The following is a 16,170-nucleotide window of genomic DNA, read 5'->3' as shown; positions in this document are numbered from 1 at the left end:
TGAATCCAGGCACTCCACCTCCACAGTTTGTGGGCTTAACCAATGCATGCTAATATCCTCAAGGCTAAACTGGTGTGAGAGGCCCAGAACTGAAACCGAAGTCTCCTGGTCTCTCGGGTCAGTATGCTGTGCATTATTGCCTCCTGAATGAACGTCCAAAGGCACAGCTGGTGCACCGCCCCCCAGGGGCCTGAATCTAAAGAAGGGGGTCATTCTAGGAGGCCTGGCCTCCTGCCATGCAGCCTCCATGGCTCTCCATCCTCACACATCTGGCTGTGGGGGAAGAGGAGATACGCTTCCAAAGAGGGAACACTGCTCCACTCTTGGTCCTTGTGTTACTCGCCTGCCCCAGGCAGGGTGCTTCCCCTCATAAGCGTGTGTGCAGTTGGAGGCAGGTGGGAAGGACCCACTTGACTTGCCTCTGACTGACTATCATTCTGACAGGGCCCAAAAGAACAAACATCTGAGACAGCCCAGAGGCTAGAGAGAAGGTGAGAGATTCGTTATCACAACCTCCCCAGGGTACAAATGAGGAAACAGGGCCACAGAGTAAGTTGTAAGCAGAGGTGGAGGGATCCTTACAGACCCTCAAGACAAACCTTTGGACCAAACCACAGATGAGGAAAGTCCTCAAACATAGGCAGAGGCTTGCTTAAAGTAGGCTTAAGATCTTCTAGGGCCCCAGGATTTGGCCCTTTGCCTGACCAGCTAGAGTCTTAGAAAGGGAAGTGAGGCCAGAGGGAGTAAGTTATTCTGGGACTGTGATGACATGTGCCCCAAGAGACCCAAGCCCGGCCCTTTGCCATGGGGTCCCTGAGAGCCTTCTGGCCACCAGCCATGGCACCTTGCCTGCTGAGGCTTGGGGGCAGGGGGGATCACTGCTTCTTAATGGCTTCCTGCCCAGAAAGCCTCTAGAAGTGCCTGGTGCTAACTCTGTTTCCACTGAAAGAGCTGACTTCAGTGCATCCAGAGGGTTTAAGATCAGAGTCCAGGCTAAACTGGATATGGAGAGTTCTGAGCATGGGAGTAGATAAAGAAGGGAAGACATCATCGCCTTAGAAGACGTTCAGAAAAGGACATATAGCCAGGCTATCTGATCTGGGAGAGAGCTGTGTTGCCCTGAGGCAGGGGGATGGAGGAAATGACCTTTGAGGTCTGGGATTCTCTTTGGGGCATTCCCTGACTCCCTGTGGATGCCCAGGGGCAGCACAGTAGTTCTGAGAGGAGCAGTAACTGTCCAGAAGGGATTTTCTTCCAGACTTGCCCTGTACCTAACTCCAAACAGGAGCCATACAACAAACTTGACACTTAGCGACCTGTGAGCCTGCCTCTCATTGTACAGCTGGGAAAACTGAGGCCCAGAAAGGAGGGGGCCTCCCCAAAGTGCCAGAGTGACTCATGATTCATGACATTAGAGCAGGGTGGGAGAATGACCCTGGGACCCAGGGCCCAGAGCCTCCTGTCAGAGAAGGTTTCCTAAGGCCACAGACTTTCCCCTTCTATGATTGTCTCCACACCAGCCTGGGTCCGGCCCAGGTTGAGGGCTCTCCTCCCTGGGTCCTTTTCCTTGGCACTCTTTCCAATGCCACTGTGCAGTCTGGGTTCTACCCAGAGGCCCCCAGGAAGGGCTGGTGTGTCATTCGCAGGAGGCAGCGTGCAGGTGGCGGGACCGGCGGGTGAGCCACAGTGGGCTGGACGCTCCAAGCTTGGGAACTGTAATGTTCGGGGAACTTCAACTGGCATTGCTGTCCAGTCCCAGCCAACTGGTTAACGGTGCCGAGTTTGAATCAGTGACCCGCCTCCTGGTCCCTCCTCCTCAGCCTCTCTTCCTCCCTCCCTCGGGCCCTCCAGGAGGCGCCTGGAGTGCAGGCGATCTGAGCTCAGGCCGCTGTTCTCCGCCTCCTCCGTCTCAGAGCTGAGCTGGCTGATGGAGCTCAGGGCTAGGGCTGGCTCTTGCCGAGCCCCTGGTCCCGGGTAGCCTGGTCCCCAGAGAGGGAGAGGCCTGTGCCCAGCAGAGCTCTGCTGGGCCCTGCCAGCTCGCCTCACCCCACCATGCCTCTGTTGGACGTGTTTTGGGCTTGCTTCAGGAAAGTGAAGGTAAGAGGCTACCCAGACCCAGCCCAGCCCGCTGCTCTGGTTTGAAGGAGGCAGCTGGGGACCACTGTGTGCTGGCTGGAAGGCAGATGGGCTTCTGAGACTACCTTGGAGCTAGAAAGGCTTGGGTTCAAGTCTTGCCTTTGTCACCAGCTCTGTGATCTTCTGCTGCTTTCACACGAAAATAAGTCAGCTAGCTGGCTCTTCTTCTAATACCTACCTCTGTTGCTTCCCTGGCCTTGTCACAAAGGCAAGATTCTTAACCTCTCTGAGCCTCTGTTTCCTCAGCTTTAAAATAAAGACAATAGAGACACCAACCTTATAGGGTGGTGAGGTTGGTGTTATTGTTTACATATTAAATGTATTCAAATATAAGAGATAATATGTGTAAAGTTCCTAGCGTAATGCCTGGCATGTGGCATCCATACCATATGAGTAATGGTAACTATTATTATGATTATTGTTACTAATTTCCTTCAACATATATTAAGTACCTACTCTGTGCTAGGCACCATAGGAGTTACACAAAAAAACAAAAGGGACATGGCTTCTGTCCTCAGAAAGGAGGTAAGAAAATGACAAATCTTTATCAGGCACCTACCATATGACAGACACTGTGGTAGACAGTTAGTCGGCCAATAAATGTTTGTTGAGTGCCTGCTATATCCTGGACACGGGGAATATATGAGCACAGCAGCACCCATGAGGAGGTGGAGGGCATGATTTCTGCTCTAAAAAACCAGGGAGCTGATATTTATTTAGTATCTGGTATGTATCAGGCATAGGCACTTTCAGTTCGTAAACTGTGGTGGTGATTTTCACCACAAGCCATTGTTTTTCTGCTTTTGTAGATGGGGAATGGACACTGTGAATGATTAAGAAATATTTACAAGGTCACTCAGATATGATTGGCAGAGTTGGGATCTGAACTCCTAAGTAAGTCCATACTCTTCTTGACAGTATATGGCTTCCCACAGCTGAACTCAGTAGGGAGACTTTTAAACAACTAGCCTGACTGTATAGAAGACACGATGAAAGTCAAGCTGGGATCCTTGGAGGGACTTGGAAAGGTTTCACAGGAGGTCACATTTGGGCTGAGCTTGAAGCTTGAAGGAAGAGAAAAGTTTGTCAGTCCAAAAAGGGGGGAAGGGCATTCCAGGCATGCCTGGCAGAGGGAACTTCATAAGCAAGAGTCTGGAGGCAGTCAAGTTCTGGGTTGGGGGAGGGGCTGGTTTCATCATGTGCCTTAAGTGCCGGGTTCGAGGGGAGAGGCGCTAGAGAGAGGGAACCAGGGGCTGCCTCCCATACAGTTTGGAATTGATCTGTGGGTTCATGGTCCTCTCCTAGTGAGGGTTCCAAATGAGCTTTTCACTCATCTGTGGTAAAACGGGAGAAGAATGGGGCTGATGCAGTGCAGTTTTCAGAAATCTAAATTAATTCAACTCAAAGGACTATTTTTTATTTAGAAATTATTATGACCTTCTTACAGGGGTGGGGTTCAAATGATCTTTCTTTTATGAAACAGGAGTGTGAGATTTTTAGAATACCTGTCCTCAGCAAAATAAAAAAGTTTGCAACACTCTGACTGTTCCCCTCCTCATTTATTTAAAAATTCTCTTCCTCGTTCATGAAATTCCAAAGTCTGGGGACTGCTGTTTTAGGGGATGGGGGGATTTCAGTAAAGTAAGGATATAATTAAGTGGACAGTTTTAAGAAAAGCACTCCAGCAGCCTTGGACGGAAATGGTGTGGAGGGGCCCCAATAGTGATGCGAAGGCCAGGAAGGTGGCTGTGATGGCAGTGGGGATGGGTGGGGAGGGGATGATGGGGGATGGGTGGGGGGGGATGATGAGAGATGGGTCTAGTGATAAGAACAGGACAAGTGGGAAGTGAAAGTACCCGTGAGGTTGGATGCAAGACTGGCACCATTGTCCACTCTCTGGAGAACCATTCTGGGTGCTTGGCATGGATTTAAATCCCTTTGCGCTCATTACTCCTATCTGTCAGACTCCCAGCAAATGCTCCCAACCCATGTCAGCCTCTTAGAAATTGTTGGGGCCGAGCAGCCCCAAGAGAAAGTCAGGGCCCTCTATCCCAGGTCCCAGACACTAGCACACATGCACACATTCACTCATGTGCATGGCCACAAAGATGGAGCCTACACATGCATTTCTGCACACTCTCAGCTACACACACATATGCATAGACACGCCATTCAAGCGTGTGCACACACACACGCACATAGAGACAAACACACACACAATCACATATGCACACACAAATATTACATATCCACAGGCATGTAGACTCACATACGTGCCCACATGCACATACAGAGGTAGGCACGCATGCACACAAATACATACCTTCCCATGCACGAGCTTGCAGGCACACACACAATTATGGAGGCATACAGAATCATGCACACAGTGGAAAGGCACATGTGCACACACAGTGTTGTGGCAGATGCTAATCAACACATGGTTAGATCTCAGGGGTAAGAGGCAGCCTGCCAGACCAACGCACACCTTGAGTTTTGGGTCTCTTTTTCCAACGCTGCTGCTTTGAGGCCTCACGGTCATGGGCTGCTCTGAGCCACCCTCCCTCTCTGAGCCAGCTCCCCTCCTGAGCAATTGCATGGCTGTGCGGGAGGGGAGCTGTGTCAAATGCAAGAGCTGCCTGCAGAGAGGGACATAGCTGTGGCCAAGCCTGCTATAGCTGAAAGAGCCATCTCAGACGTCTCATTCGACCTTCTTGTGGTCCTAATAGGGAAACCGAGCCCCCAGCATCCTGCACCACATGGAACTCTCCATCAGCTGAGGAGGTTTGAGGAGGGAGGAAGCAGAGAAACTTAGAATCCCAGCCCCCCACCCCATACACACAAGCACACATACTAGCTGCGTGCTTTTGAGCAAGTTCTCTCTGAGCCTTAGCTTCCTTGCCTGCAAAATGACACTATTCGGGCCTGCCTCACAGAGATGCTATGAGGATTCAGGGAGGTTGTGTCTTTAAAGTGCCTGGCATGGAGTAGGTGGTCAACACACATGACTTGCTGGAAAGAGATTTCAGAACTGTACACCGGGGGCGTCAAAGCAAAGAACAAGGTTATTCCATGCTTGGCAACTCCAGGCTTAAGGTCTCAGGTTTTGTCTTCTCCTTTGCCACAACTCCCCTCAGCCCTCTCCTCTGGCCCTGTCTGACCCTAGGCCCAGAAACAACCTGTTTGGGAGCTGAAGGGTGACACCTCAGTGATACTGGGAAGGTGGCAAGAGTTCAGGCCAAGGCCCAGAACTGCTTTGAGCTGCACTGGGGTTAGGGGTAGCCAAGGGGCAAGGCGTTTGGATGTGAGATGAACCCAGTGTAAATAGTTCCATCCGTGTCTGATGTATCTTCCCTGGATACCAATGAGGGTTGAGAAGGTATCCATGACTTCTCAGCAGAGCACCATGTATGCATGCGAGTCCCCCCAGCCTCACACTCACACGCGTACACACGGGACCATTTCTCTGATGTGTCCTTTTGCCCCATTCCAGCAACTAGCATGGTGTGATGCACATAACGAGTGCCTAGAACATGGATACTCCCTCATGTTACTCTTTTTGTATCAGGTGGGCATATCAAGTCCTGGAGGGTACTGGCTTGGCAGGTAGAGAATCCAGCTGGAGCTCCATCTCAGCCATGACCTCTAGGTGACTTTGAGAGGGACAATATTCCCTGCTGGCCCTCAGTTCTTTCCCCTTATAACAGAGGTAGATAGTCACACAATATCAGACATGGCAAGGTCCATAGAGGTCATCTGTTCTTCCATCCCTTTTCCTCCCTCCAAACTACCGATGAGGAAACTGAGGCTCAAAGAGGGGAAGAGATGTGCCCAAGGTCACACACGTTGTCAGGACATAGCTGGATCCACACACGGTCTGTGTAGTAGACTGTAGTCTCCCTACTGCTCTGTGGCAAATTCCAAACACAGCTCGTCTCTGGTAGAATATAACAGCAATACCAGCGGGACATGCCACACACATGCACATAAAGGCATGTGGCAATAACCCTGTCTCACCTAACTGCTTCTCTGGGAGACAAAGCAAATCACAGATAGAAAATTCCGTTGTAAACTAGGAAGCTTTGTCAAGGTTGGCCAGCCAGTTATGGTCCAACAAGCAACACCATGCTTTTCCCCAGTCATGTGCTCACACAGCCAGGCATATGATTGCAGATGTGCACAAGGGCTCTCCTGAGTTCACCCAAGGACACACTCTCAAGCACCCCGTCCTGTGTGCGCAAAAACACCTAGTCCTCGAGACAAAAGGATGGCTAAACTGGAGTGCAGGGTACTTCCTGCAACAGCACAGCTGGAACAATCTTGAAAGTGGGCCCAGCCTGGGGATGGGGGTGAGGACCTCCAGAATTTGCCTGATCTTGACTCCTAATCCTCGCCCCCTCTCCTCCAGCTGCCTCATCTCAGCACAATTGGTGAGGTTTGCTCAAGAGCCATCTGAGATTGGACAACATTTGTTCTGGGGAGTGGGAGAGGTGGCAATGGGCACTGGCAAGGTAAAATGGGGAGTAGGAAGCAAGGCTTTGACTCTGACACATGTGTTGGACACAAATTCTTACTTTGCCTTCAGCTTCTTTGGTACCAAAAGGAGTATGAGTGGGGGCTGCTGGGGGTAGAGGACAGGCCTGATGATATGGCTGGTGGAGGCAGAAGAAGCGGAAAAGCCTGCAGATTGGCAGTGCCAGGGTTTTTATTCCCTGCCCAAAGCCCTATGGAAAGTTAGATCTGATATTAGCTACATTTATACAGCACATAGTATGTGGCAGACACTGTTCCAAGCCCTTGACATATATTAACTCATTTCACCATCACAATCACTCTGCAAGGTGAGTACTATTATTCTCATCATCCTCATTTTACTGAAGCACAGAAATTTTAGGAAAGTTATCCAAGGTCACACAGCTATTATGTGATAAACTTGGGATTTTAAATGCAGGTAATTGAAGTCCAAAACCCATGTTCTATCCACTATGTTTATGTAATGTCTGCCTCAGTTTTTTCCACCTATAAAATGAGGGGGTTAGATGGATTTATCTCTGAAAGTCCTTCCAGCTCCGGTACTCTAATTATATTTGATATTGTTGACTGAAAAAAAAAAAAAAAAAGCAAGACTCTTGCATCTTCCCATACATAGAAAAGTGCTAAATGTATTAACTTGAGATGTCTGGTTTTCTTTAATTAACGGTAATTCTTTGATGTTCCAACTACCTGGTCTTTGTTGCAAAACCCCCATATATCCAGGGTCCTCCCTTACCTCTTCAGAACAGTCCTTCGGAACTGTCTGAGAGGCTGTCTTCCAGGCTTGAAGTCCTCAGAAAGACTGCCAAATAAAACGTAATTCTCAACTTTTAAGTTGTGCGTTTCTTCTCTGAACCTTTAAGCCAAGTGAAAAAAAGAACTGCTCCCAAATGTCAGTGATTTCTACTCAAGGTCCCTGGGGAGTGGAGCTGAGCCCAGGTTCAGAGAAATGAACCTGCCCTGGAGGCTGGTCCTCCCAGCAGCTCCTAGGCCTGGAGAAGAGCTGGAGGCCTGGGAAGCTCTGGGAGCCAGGGCCTGGCCTGCATTTCCAAATCACTAGTAACAATAACAGGGAGCAGCAGCTCAGGCAGCCTGTGCTGGGATGTGGGGTCAGAGGTTTCACAGTGGGGTTGGGGAGTGGAGCTCCTTGACTGCATCCCTTTGGCCCACCCCTGAGCTGCTGCTGCCGCTAGGGACCTTGGAGTCCAGCTAGACCAGCAGCTCCAAGGCTGCAGCTGCCAAGGGACAGAGGAAAGGAAGTTCTGCATTTGGGGAATAGGGCTTGAGGCCCTGTAAATGAGCATGGGTCGAGGACATTCCCTGGCCTTTCCAGCTACTCTGGCTTGGGTCCCCCTGAGAGTTGAGAGAAGAATGCGGTATAATGATACAATGTAGTAGCTGCCGGAAATGGAATGCTGACCCACAAGCCCAGCTTCGGCCTCTTCTTTCCCTCTCTGAATCTCAAGTCTCCTCATCTACAGCATGGGGATAATAGTCTCCACTTCAAAATTGATTGCAAGGATGACATATGTGAAAGTGCCTGCTGCATAGTAGGTACTCAGAAAATGTGAGTTAAATTTGAAGATAGTCTATAGGTTGCTCTAGGTGATTCTGGGCTCATAGCTTGGGCCCTCAGTTTCCTCATCCATAGAATAGGGAGAAATTCTACCTGCCTGAGGAGAGCCTAGATTTGGGGACATCCTGTGGAGATAAAGACAGTAGGAAACACTGATGTTACTACCCTGAGGCTTTGCAAGTGAGTTGTTTAAGCCATTCCCCTCACTCCTCCTATCCCCACCCCTACTCCCACCCTGGGCCAAACTAGTTCAGAGTCTGGAAGAGAGGCCCCATTCCACCCTGGAACCGTTGCGTCTCCTCCCTCCAGTCCCTTCCTGAACTCGCCCCATCTAAGGCCCCTCTCCTAGAAGAACTCCCAAGCTCTGGGCAGGAAGGAGGGTCCCTGTTGGCTGGTGGGAAAGTTAAGTCTTTGGGATGTGACATTCCTGAGATTATCCAGAGAACCCCTGGGGGTTGCAGCTGCACTCTCTCTCTCCTCTCCGGCCCAGCTCTCCGCCTGCTGTGGAGGAGGGGAGGGCAGGAGGGCAGGAGGCTGGAGAAGGCTGGGGGGAAAGGGGCCCAAAGGCAAGGAGCCAGGCCTGGAGTGGCCCTGCAGGCCAGGTGAGGAGTGGGGAGTGGGGAAGGAGCAAAGGACACCCCACCAGGACTGGCAGGAAGGAATCAAGGCAAAAAGAGCCCAAGGCAGCAGGCTATCTGTCACAGGGTGAGTTATAAAATGATATACAGATCAGCATTCCTAAGGCTACAGGTCGGATCCCCTCTTGAGGGTGGGTGAGTTGGGTATTAGACCATGGTAGTTCTGGTGGGTGGGAAAGGAGAGTCAGGACTTCTGAGAGGCTCACACATTCCAAGCTAGTCTGGGACAGCTCGCACCCTCAGAGAAGGGAAAAAAATCCCCTCTGGGGATTCCTCAAAGTGCTGTCCCAGATTGAGTTCTACAAAGGCCTTCTCGAAGTCATTTCTTCCAGTGTCTTTTCCCAGCTGGGATTGTCCCTCACCCTCTTGCTTGTAATGACAGGATAAGAATGGTCAGGGGCCCACTTATTATAGGCAACAAGTCTGAGGCCCAGCAAAGAACTGGTCAAAGGCATGTGGTCAGGCCCAGAATGCCTGCTGTCACTCAGTCCCACTTTAAACCATGTCTCCCCTGTCCTTCCCAGGGCAGAGATTGGCATCCCTCAGGGCTGCAGCACCTCACTCGCAGCAGATGTCACACCCTGAACATGAGCACATGTTCCCAGGCCACTGGAATGGGGTTTAAAAGTGACGGCACGGGCTTCCCTGGTGGCACAGTGGTTGAGAGTCCGCCTGCCGATGCAGGGGACACGGGTTCGTGCCCCGGTCCGGGAAGATCCCACATGCCGTGGAGCGGCTGGGCCCGTGAGCCATGGCTGCTGAGCCTGCGCGTCCGGAGCCTATGCTCCACAACGGGAGAGGCCACAACAGTGAGAGGCCCGCGTACCACAAAAAAAAAAAAAAAAAAAAAAAAAAAAGTGACGGCATGACACTAATGCTCCAATTGAGGCTCAATCCAGCCCCAGCACGCACACTGCAGTCCATGTACCCAGCTACCTTCAAGCTGGACTGTGAGCTCCTTTAAGGACCCAGCCTGTGTCTTATGCACCCCTGTATCCAGTCCAACACAGCCTCTATTTTAGGCCCAGCCTAGAGGAAGTTGGCTGAGTGCATAGAATATACATGTACTCTCGTGCACATACAAGTAGCCAAAGCCACTGCACCTTCTCCCGATGGAGAGACCCCAAGAGACAGAGGAATCAGCTACCAAGGGATCAGAGGAGTCTGCTTCTCACAGTGGCCATAGTCTGTGTTGGCAACACACAGGCTGGGCCTGAGGGCAGTGAGAGCCCACTCAGGAGGGAGGGAGGGGTCAGGCTGTGAATAGGGCTCTGTGTGGCCCAGCTGAGAGGACCGGGGGAGGCTGGAATGTCAAGAACGTGCTCTCATGACCAGCCCCAGGCTGGGGCCTGTGGCACAGGGCTGGCCAGGGGTTGGGGGGGAACAGGGAAGCCAGGTAAGGAAAGGACGAAAAGTCGCCACCAGCCTGTGCTCAGATAGCAGGCTAAGGGCTGGGCATAGAGGATGCTGGGAGAGCAAGCTCCAAACCCGCCAATGATGCTGAGGACTCCTCAGGTCTGGACAAAGCCTGTCAGTAGCCTTTGCTACTCCAACCACCCCTCTCAGATCCCGCAACTTCTCAACCAGCAACCAACTTCCTGTTTCCATCCCCCTTTGGGCTCTGGCTCTCTCTTTCTCACTCTTTCAACAGGATTCCCTTTTTCTGTCAAAAACTCTGGATCTGTCTCTTTCTGTCTAGCCACTCTGTCTCCCACTAGATGGCAAGCACCTCAAGCGTAAGGTCCATATCTGCTTCTGTGCAAGTTTGTATCTGCAGGTCCACCGCAGGGCCTACTGCATAGTTCTGAGCAGATGCTGCACACAGGCTTCAAATCCAAGAGATTCAGAGCGAGATTTATTACAAAAGGAGGATTCCCCTCCCACTTACCCCCAACCAGGCCTTTTCCTCTGTTCCTGACCTCAGTTAATAGCACCTCCATCCACCTGGTTGCCCAGGCCAGAAACCTTGCTTGGACTCATCCTTGACTCCTCTCTTCACCTCCCACATCCTGTCATTTACTGTGGTTTCATTATATAGACAGTTCATATACTGGTCCCCTCCTTTCTATCCCAAAGGCCACGGACCCTATCTGCTCCAGCCTCCCCGTGTCAAGTTTTGCCCAGCCTTCCCCACCCCCATTCCCAATGAATTCCTCACTCAACAGATAGAGTAACATTCTGAAACATAAACCTGACTCTGTTACTCCCCTGATTAGGCCCCTTCAAGAGCTCCCCACTGGACTCTGGATAAAGTTCAAGTTCTATCACATTGACCTACAAGGTTCTTCATGATCTGGCCCCGACCGCTGCTCCACACATAGTTCTTACTCTCTGTCTGGCACTCTGCTCTCCAGCCAGACTATACACAGTTCCTTAAACCTCACGCTTCCACACCTCTTTGACTTTTTCTCTGCTCTTCCGGCCATGCTTTTTTCCAGTACTTACATGGAATTGTGATGACTTGTACTTGTGGCCTACCCCCTTGCCCCCACCTGGCTGTGAATTCCTCAAGGGCTGGGAACATGTTTAATTTATCTGAATCCCTGGGTACCTATCAAAGGGCCTGGCCCTTAGAGGCTCATAGTAAATGAATGGATGAATGAATGAATGACCCACTGGATGGGAAGACTGTCACCACCAATCCCGGCCTTGTTCCAGAGTGCCTATTTCTGCAACTGCTGGACTCCTGGCTCCTCTGTCCAGAATCTCCACATGACAAGAATATGTTCTACAACCCAGAAACAAAAAGAACCTTCGCCCCGTAGCAAAATTATCTGATGTAAAAGTTCATACCTCAGTTTCCCCTGTAAGCCTCTCAGCTACCAAAATAGCACCAGGATCGGGGCCCAAAGCCGAGTGGGTTTCATGGTCCTGGTCTAGGCCAGGTTATCCTGGACCCAGAGTAAAAAAGAATAGGATGCAATAAAACTGGGAGCCCCATAAGCCTAAACTGTAAACTTGGTTCTGTCATTTACTAGCTGTGTGGCCTTGGGAAAGTCATTTCTCTTCTCTGGGCCTCATGTTCTTTATGTGTCACATGAGTATAAGAAAACCTACCATGTTTGTGATAGTCAAACACATTTACTTATTTGTAACCTGTAAATCCCTGTGTAAATAGCTCCTGAACATCTTTAATTCTCTTAAACCTATGGTGCCTTAGGGGGTAGGGTGGGAGAAGAGGGAATTTAATAAGAATAGAACAGGATTACAGAGTAACTGTGTGCCCTACCCATCAGTTCATCTCCTAATTTTCCAGAAGAGTCACATTTAGGACCTCACAAGGCCCTGCTTCCACCTTCCCTCCCACCCCCTCAGCCTTTTTTTTTTAACTCCCCTTTGGTCCACCACAGAGAATTATATTGACTTGCTTAATCATGGGTCCACTTTGGAGCTTTGTAGGAGAATTTCATATTTTTCTTTCTCGATTGGTCTTTCCCCTCTCTTCACACCTATCTCGTTCTAGAACTGTCCATCTCCCTCACACTAACATCCCTTGAGGACTTTTCCAATGAACAGTCGGGGGGACACCTCCTACCCCTACACTCTCTTGTGGCCAATTGTGGGTTGGAGACTCACCAGATTTTGTCTTGTGGTCTACAAGGGTGGATCTGACTTTTGGTCATTTCACATGATCTAGAGCTGAGATTAATCCCCTGGGACTAGAAATCATTGTAGTCAAGTATCTGCACCTGGTGTGGCAATCACTCTGCAGGGATAAGACAGATAAAAAGTACTATGGCAGGCTTTTCCGGTGGCGCAGTGGTTGAGAGTCTGCCTGCCGATGAAGGGGACACGGGTTCGTGCCCTGGTCTGGGGAGATCCCACATGCCATGGAGCGGCTGGGCCCATGGGCCATGGCCGCTGAGCCTGCACGTCCTGAGCCTGTGCTCCGCAATGGGAGAGGCCACAACAGTGAGAGGCCTGTGTACCGCAAAAAAAAAAAAAAAAAAAATGTACTATAGCAACTCCTTTCCTTATAATATTTTGGTTGGCTTAGAGACTAGCTGCATGAAGCCAGGAGAACAGGCAAGAAAACCTTCTACCTCTAAGAGGAACCCTTCTTTCTTTCCTTAACTATTGAATTCACATCTATACCACTATCATTTTAGCCCAAGCCACCAACATTGCTTACCTGCACTAGTGCAAAAGCCTTCTAAGAGACCTCCCTGCTTCCTCTGTAGCTCCAAAATCCATTCTCCACACAGCAGCCAGAGTGATCTCTCTATGATGGAAGTCAGATCTTGCCATTCTCCTGTTCTATGCCTTCCAATGGCTACCTACCATCGTTTGAATCGAAGCCAAAATCCTCACCCTGGCCTTCAAAATCCTGCATAATTTGGCTCTTGACTCTCTCAACCTCTGTTTGGAATGTTCTGCACCCAGATTGTCACATCGCTGGCTCCTTCTCGTCATCCAGGCCTTGCTCAAAGTTCAGCTCCCCTGAGAGATGCTCTCTGGTCACCTTTTCTAAAGCAATCCCCACCTATCCTGTCTACCCTATCATTCTCTACTTCATCATGTTTTTTAAAGGTTCTCCTTCTTGGTTCTTAGTGATGTCTGTGATTTCCTTATTGATTTATTTGTTTACCTATTTATTGTTTGTCCCTGCTCCATGAGGACAGGGACCTTATCTGTCTAAGTCTATGCTATATCCTTAGCATCCTATTATAGTGCCTTGTAGGGCATCGGTGCTCTATAAATATTTGTTGAATGAATTAATTTATAATATTCTTTATCATTTAAAAATGCTTTTGTGTATATCAATTTCTCACAAAATCTGTGACGCTGGGATTATTACCATCTTAGGCTTATGGATGCAGAAACTGAGTTTCAAGAGGTTATGGGTGATGTCCAATGTTATATAACCAATAAATAGGGGAAGGTGGCCCTGAACTTCAGCTTTCCAGTTCCAATTACTGCTTTTCCCACCAACATACCTTGCTTCTAACCTGGTTGATGCTATACCAGGGATGGCATTTTCCAAGCAAATGCTGACTGATTCTTTGATAATTTTTATTGTCAGGCCGTGGAACAGTACTGTGACCTGCACAGACCGCCTCTGATCTCCTGACTTGGGGGTGCTCTTATTCCATGAGAATGACATGAACCAGAGGAGTCAGTCAGTGGAGTGGGAGAAAGTAGTATGGAGTGGGCAATCAGGAGTCTGGGCTTCTAAGCTCCACTTTGCTCCCTACTTGTACTTCATTTTCCTTTTCTGTGGGCCTCCGTGTGTCTTCCTGTAAAATGGGTAGATTGAACTTGCTGACTTCAAAGATTCCTTCCAGTTCTGATATTGTGTGGGGCTCTGCAATGCCTTAATTTCTCCTCTGTTTCCTTTACAGTGCTTCCCATTGCTGCAGGGGAGGAAGAATGCCGGTAAGTGCATGAGGTAGGGCTCAGAAGTGGCATGCAATGGCACTGAGCTTCTCAGTGGTCCTCACAGACTAGCTGATCGGGTCCCTGGGCCGTGGAGCCGATATCCTAGATGCTGAAGCTGGAGATGTTCTCTGTCTCCCTCCAGTGGGCATTTCCTGGGCTCCTCAGCCTGGTTTTTTGGAAGTGAGTGGGTGTGCAGAACTTCTGTATTTCTCAGGTTTTTTCCAGTCAGGGAGCCAGGGGAGGATCTCCCTACAGAGCTACCAGCAAGTGGCAGCCACCCATATGCTTCCCTTGTTCTCAGATGCCTTCTTTCTACTGGGAAGTATATGAGGGTGGGAGATATGTTGGGAAAGGGAACAGGTAAGATGAGGGTGAAGGAAAGAGACTTGGCATTTGGAGTTCAGTGTGTGATATTTCCAATGCTTACCTTGTGTGGAAGTCTACCAAGAGGGTTAGTTAGGACTGAAGGGATATATATATATATATATATAGGCTTGAGGGAGAAAAATCCTTCCCTTTCCTCTCTAACAAGTTTCTTTGGGGCTGACTGCTTATCTGCCTTCTGCCTCTGGTGTCCTACTTGGGTGTGGACAAGCGGGTGGCATTCTGGAGCAACTCACTTCCATTGAAGAGGGCACAGTTGTCTAGAGGGGGATGACTTCTTTGGGGAGGAAGAGAAAGAAGGATATTGGCCAGGAATGAATTTGCTGCCAGAGCCTGGACTCCTGGCATCAACCAGGCTCTGCTGAGCTCATCTAGGTCATCCTCCTGGCTCCAGCCCGATCTCAGCCATTTCCACTGGCTTCAGGTTTTCATCAGGATGAGTTCAGGACTTGAATGAGCATGGCTGCTAGACAGCAATTAGGGCTGGGGGGTCATGGAAACAGAAAGACACCAATTAAGAAGCGGCATGCTAAGCGCCTGTGCGAGGCATCTTGGGAAGATGTTGGAAGAGACAACCCGAGCCCTCGCTCCTGATCACCTCCCCAAGTTGTTGGAGCTGGTTTGGACACAGTCTTACCAGGAGGCAGAGAGGGTATCTGGTTACCTCTCAAGGACTTTTCCACCTAGGACCCTGAGTTCTTGGGTGGTGGCTGCTCAAAAAGAAGAAGAGCCAGCAGGGTGAGGTGTTTATTTACATTGCCATGACAGCAGATGAGAGGGGACCTATTTTGGAGCAGGAACACTGCTTTGATCAGCATACAGCATACATCTGTTTCTCTGTGCCGCACCCCCTCCCAAGCCTCCCCTATCACCATTCCAGGGCTTCTTGCTGAGCACAGTTCCTGCTTTGCAATAGAGACTTCTGGGGGCACAAGATCTCTGGGCTGCCCATACTGGGGGAAGGACGAACTTCTCCATTTCAGAGACACCAGCTGCAAAGGCTAAAAAGAAACCCTCAGGCCCTGAAATAGTGACCCCCCCCAGACAAAAGCACTCTCAGCAGCTGCCAAGTTGCCTCATTAGAATGTCTGTGCCAGGCTGAGTTGCCAGTGCTGAATCTCGGGAGGGTGGGCACCAGGTGGCTGAGTGGTCTGTGGCTTCTAGAGGAAAGAGGAGTGTCTTTTAGAGGGCAGGGTCAGGCAGAAGAGATTGCCACCTGCAGAACTGAGCTGGGACTAATTTTTGTGCTACTTCTTTAGGTTAAAGTTTGAAAATGTCTACTTAAGGGCAAGTGTGAACACATTGTCTCAGGCTGATCCAAAGACAATCTGGCACAAATTAAGAGTTTATGTGGATATGGCAGTGGAAGCAGTGAAGCACTGAAAATCAAAGGACCTGGATTGTATACCAAATTTCATAACCAATTCACTGCGTGGACCCAGGCATGAAACTTCCTCTCTCTGGACCAGTGTCCACATCTGTAAAATGGAGCTTATTGCATGGGGGTCTTGCATGGATCTCAGGAGG

At 49.9% G+C, this 16,170-nt stretch overlaps 1 protein-coding gene across 2 annotated transcripts in view; it reads left to right on the top strand.

Moving 5' to 3' along the window:
• Positions 1 to 1,866: 1,866 nt before the first annotated feature.
• Positions 1,867 to 16,170, top strand: part of STARD8 (StAR related lipid transfer domain containing 8) — a 71,367-nt gene continuing 57,063 nt past the window's right edge. Inside the window, exons 1-2 of one of the 2 annotated variants that reach the window (XM_081222303.1) lie at positions 1,867 to 2,097; positions 14,223 to 14,256. In XM_081222303.1, coding sequence (XP_081078429.1) covers positions 2,053 to 2,097; positions 14,223 to 14,256 — 79 coding nt within the window. In that variant the 5' untranslated portion in view covers positions 1,867 to 2,052. The remainder of the gene's footprint in view (positions 2,098 to 14,222; positions 14,257 to 16,170) is intronic. The other variant, XM_081222304.1, reaches the window with a different exon arrangement.

The sequence above is a fragment of the Mesoplodon bidens genome, assembly GCF_964165515.1.
Source record: "Mesoplodon bidens genome assembly, chromosome: X".
NCBI lineage: Eukaryota > Metazoa > Chordata > Mammalia > Artiodactyla > Ziphiidae > Mesoplodon > Mesoplodon bidens.
The sequence above is the reverse complement of the archived record's forward strand: the minus strand, read 5'-3'. Positions and strand labels throughout refer to the sequence as shown.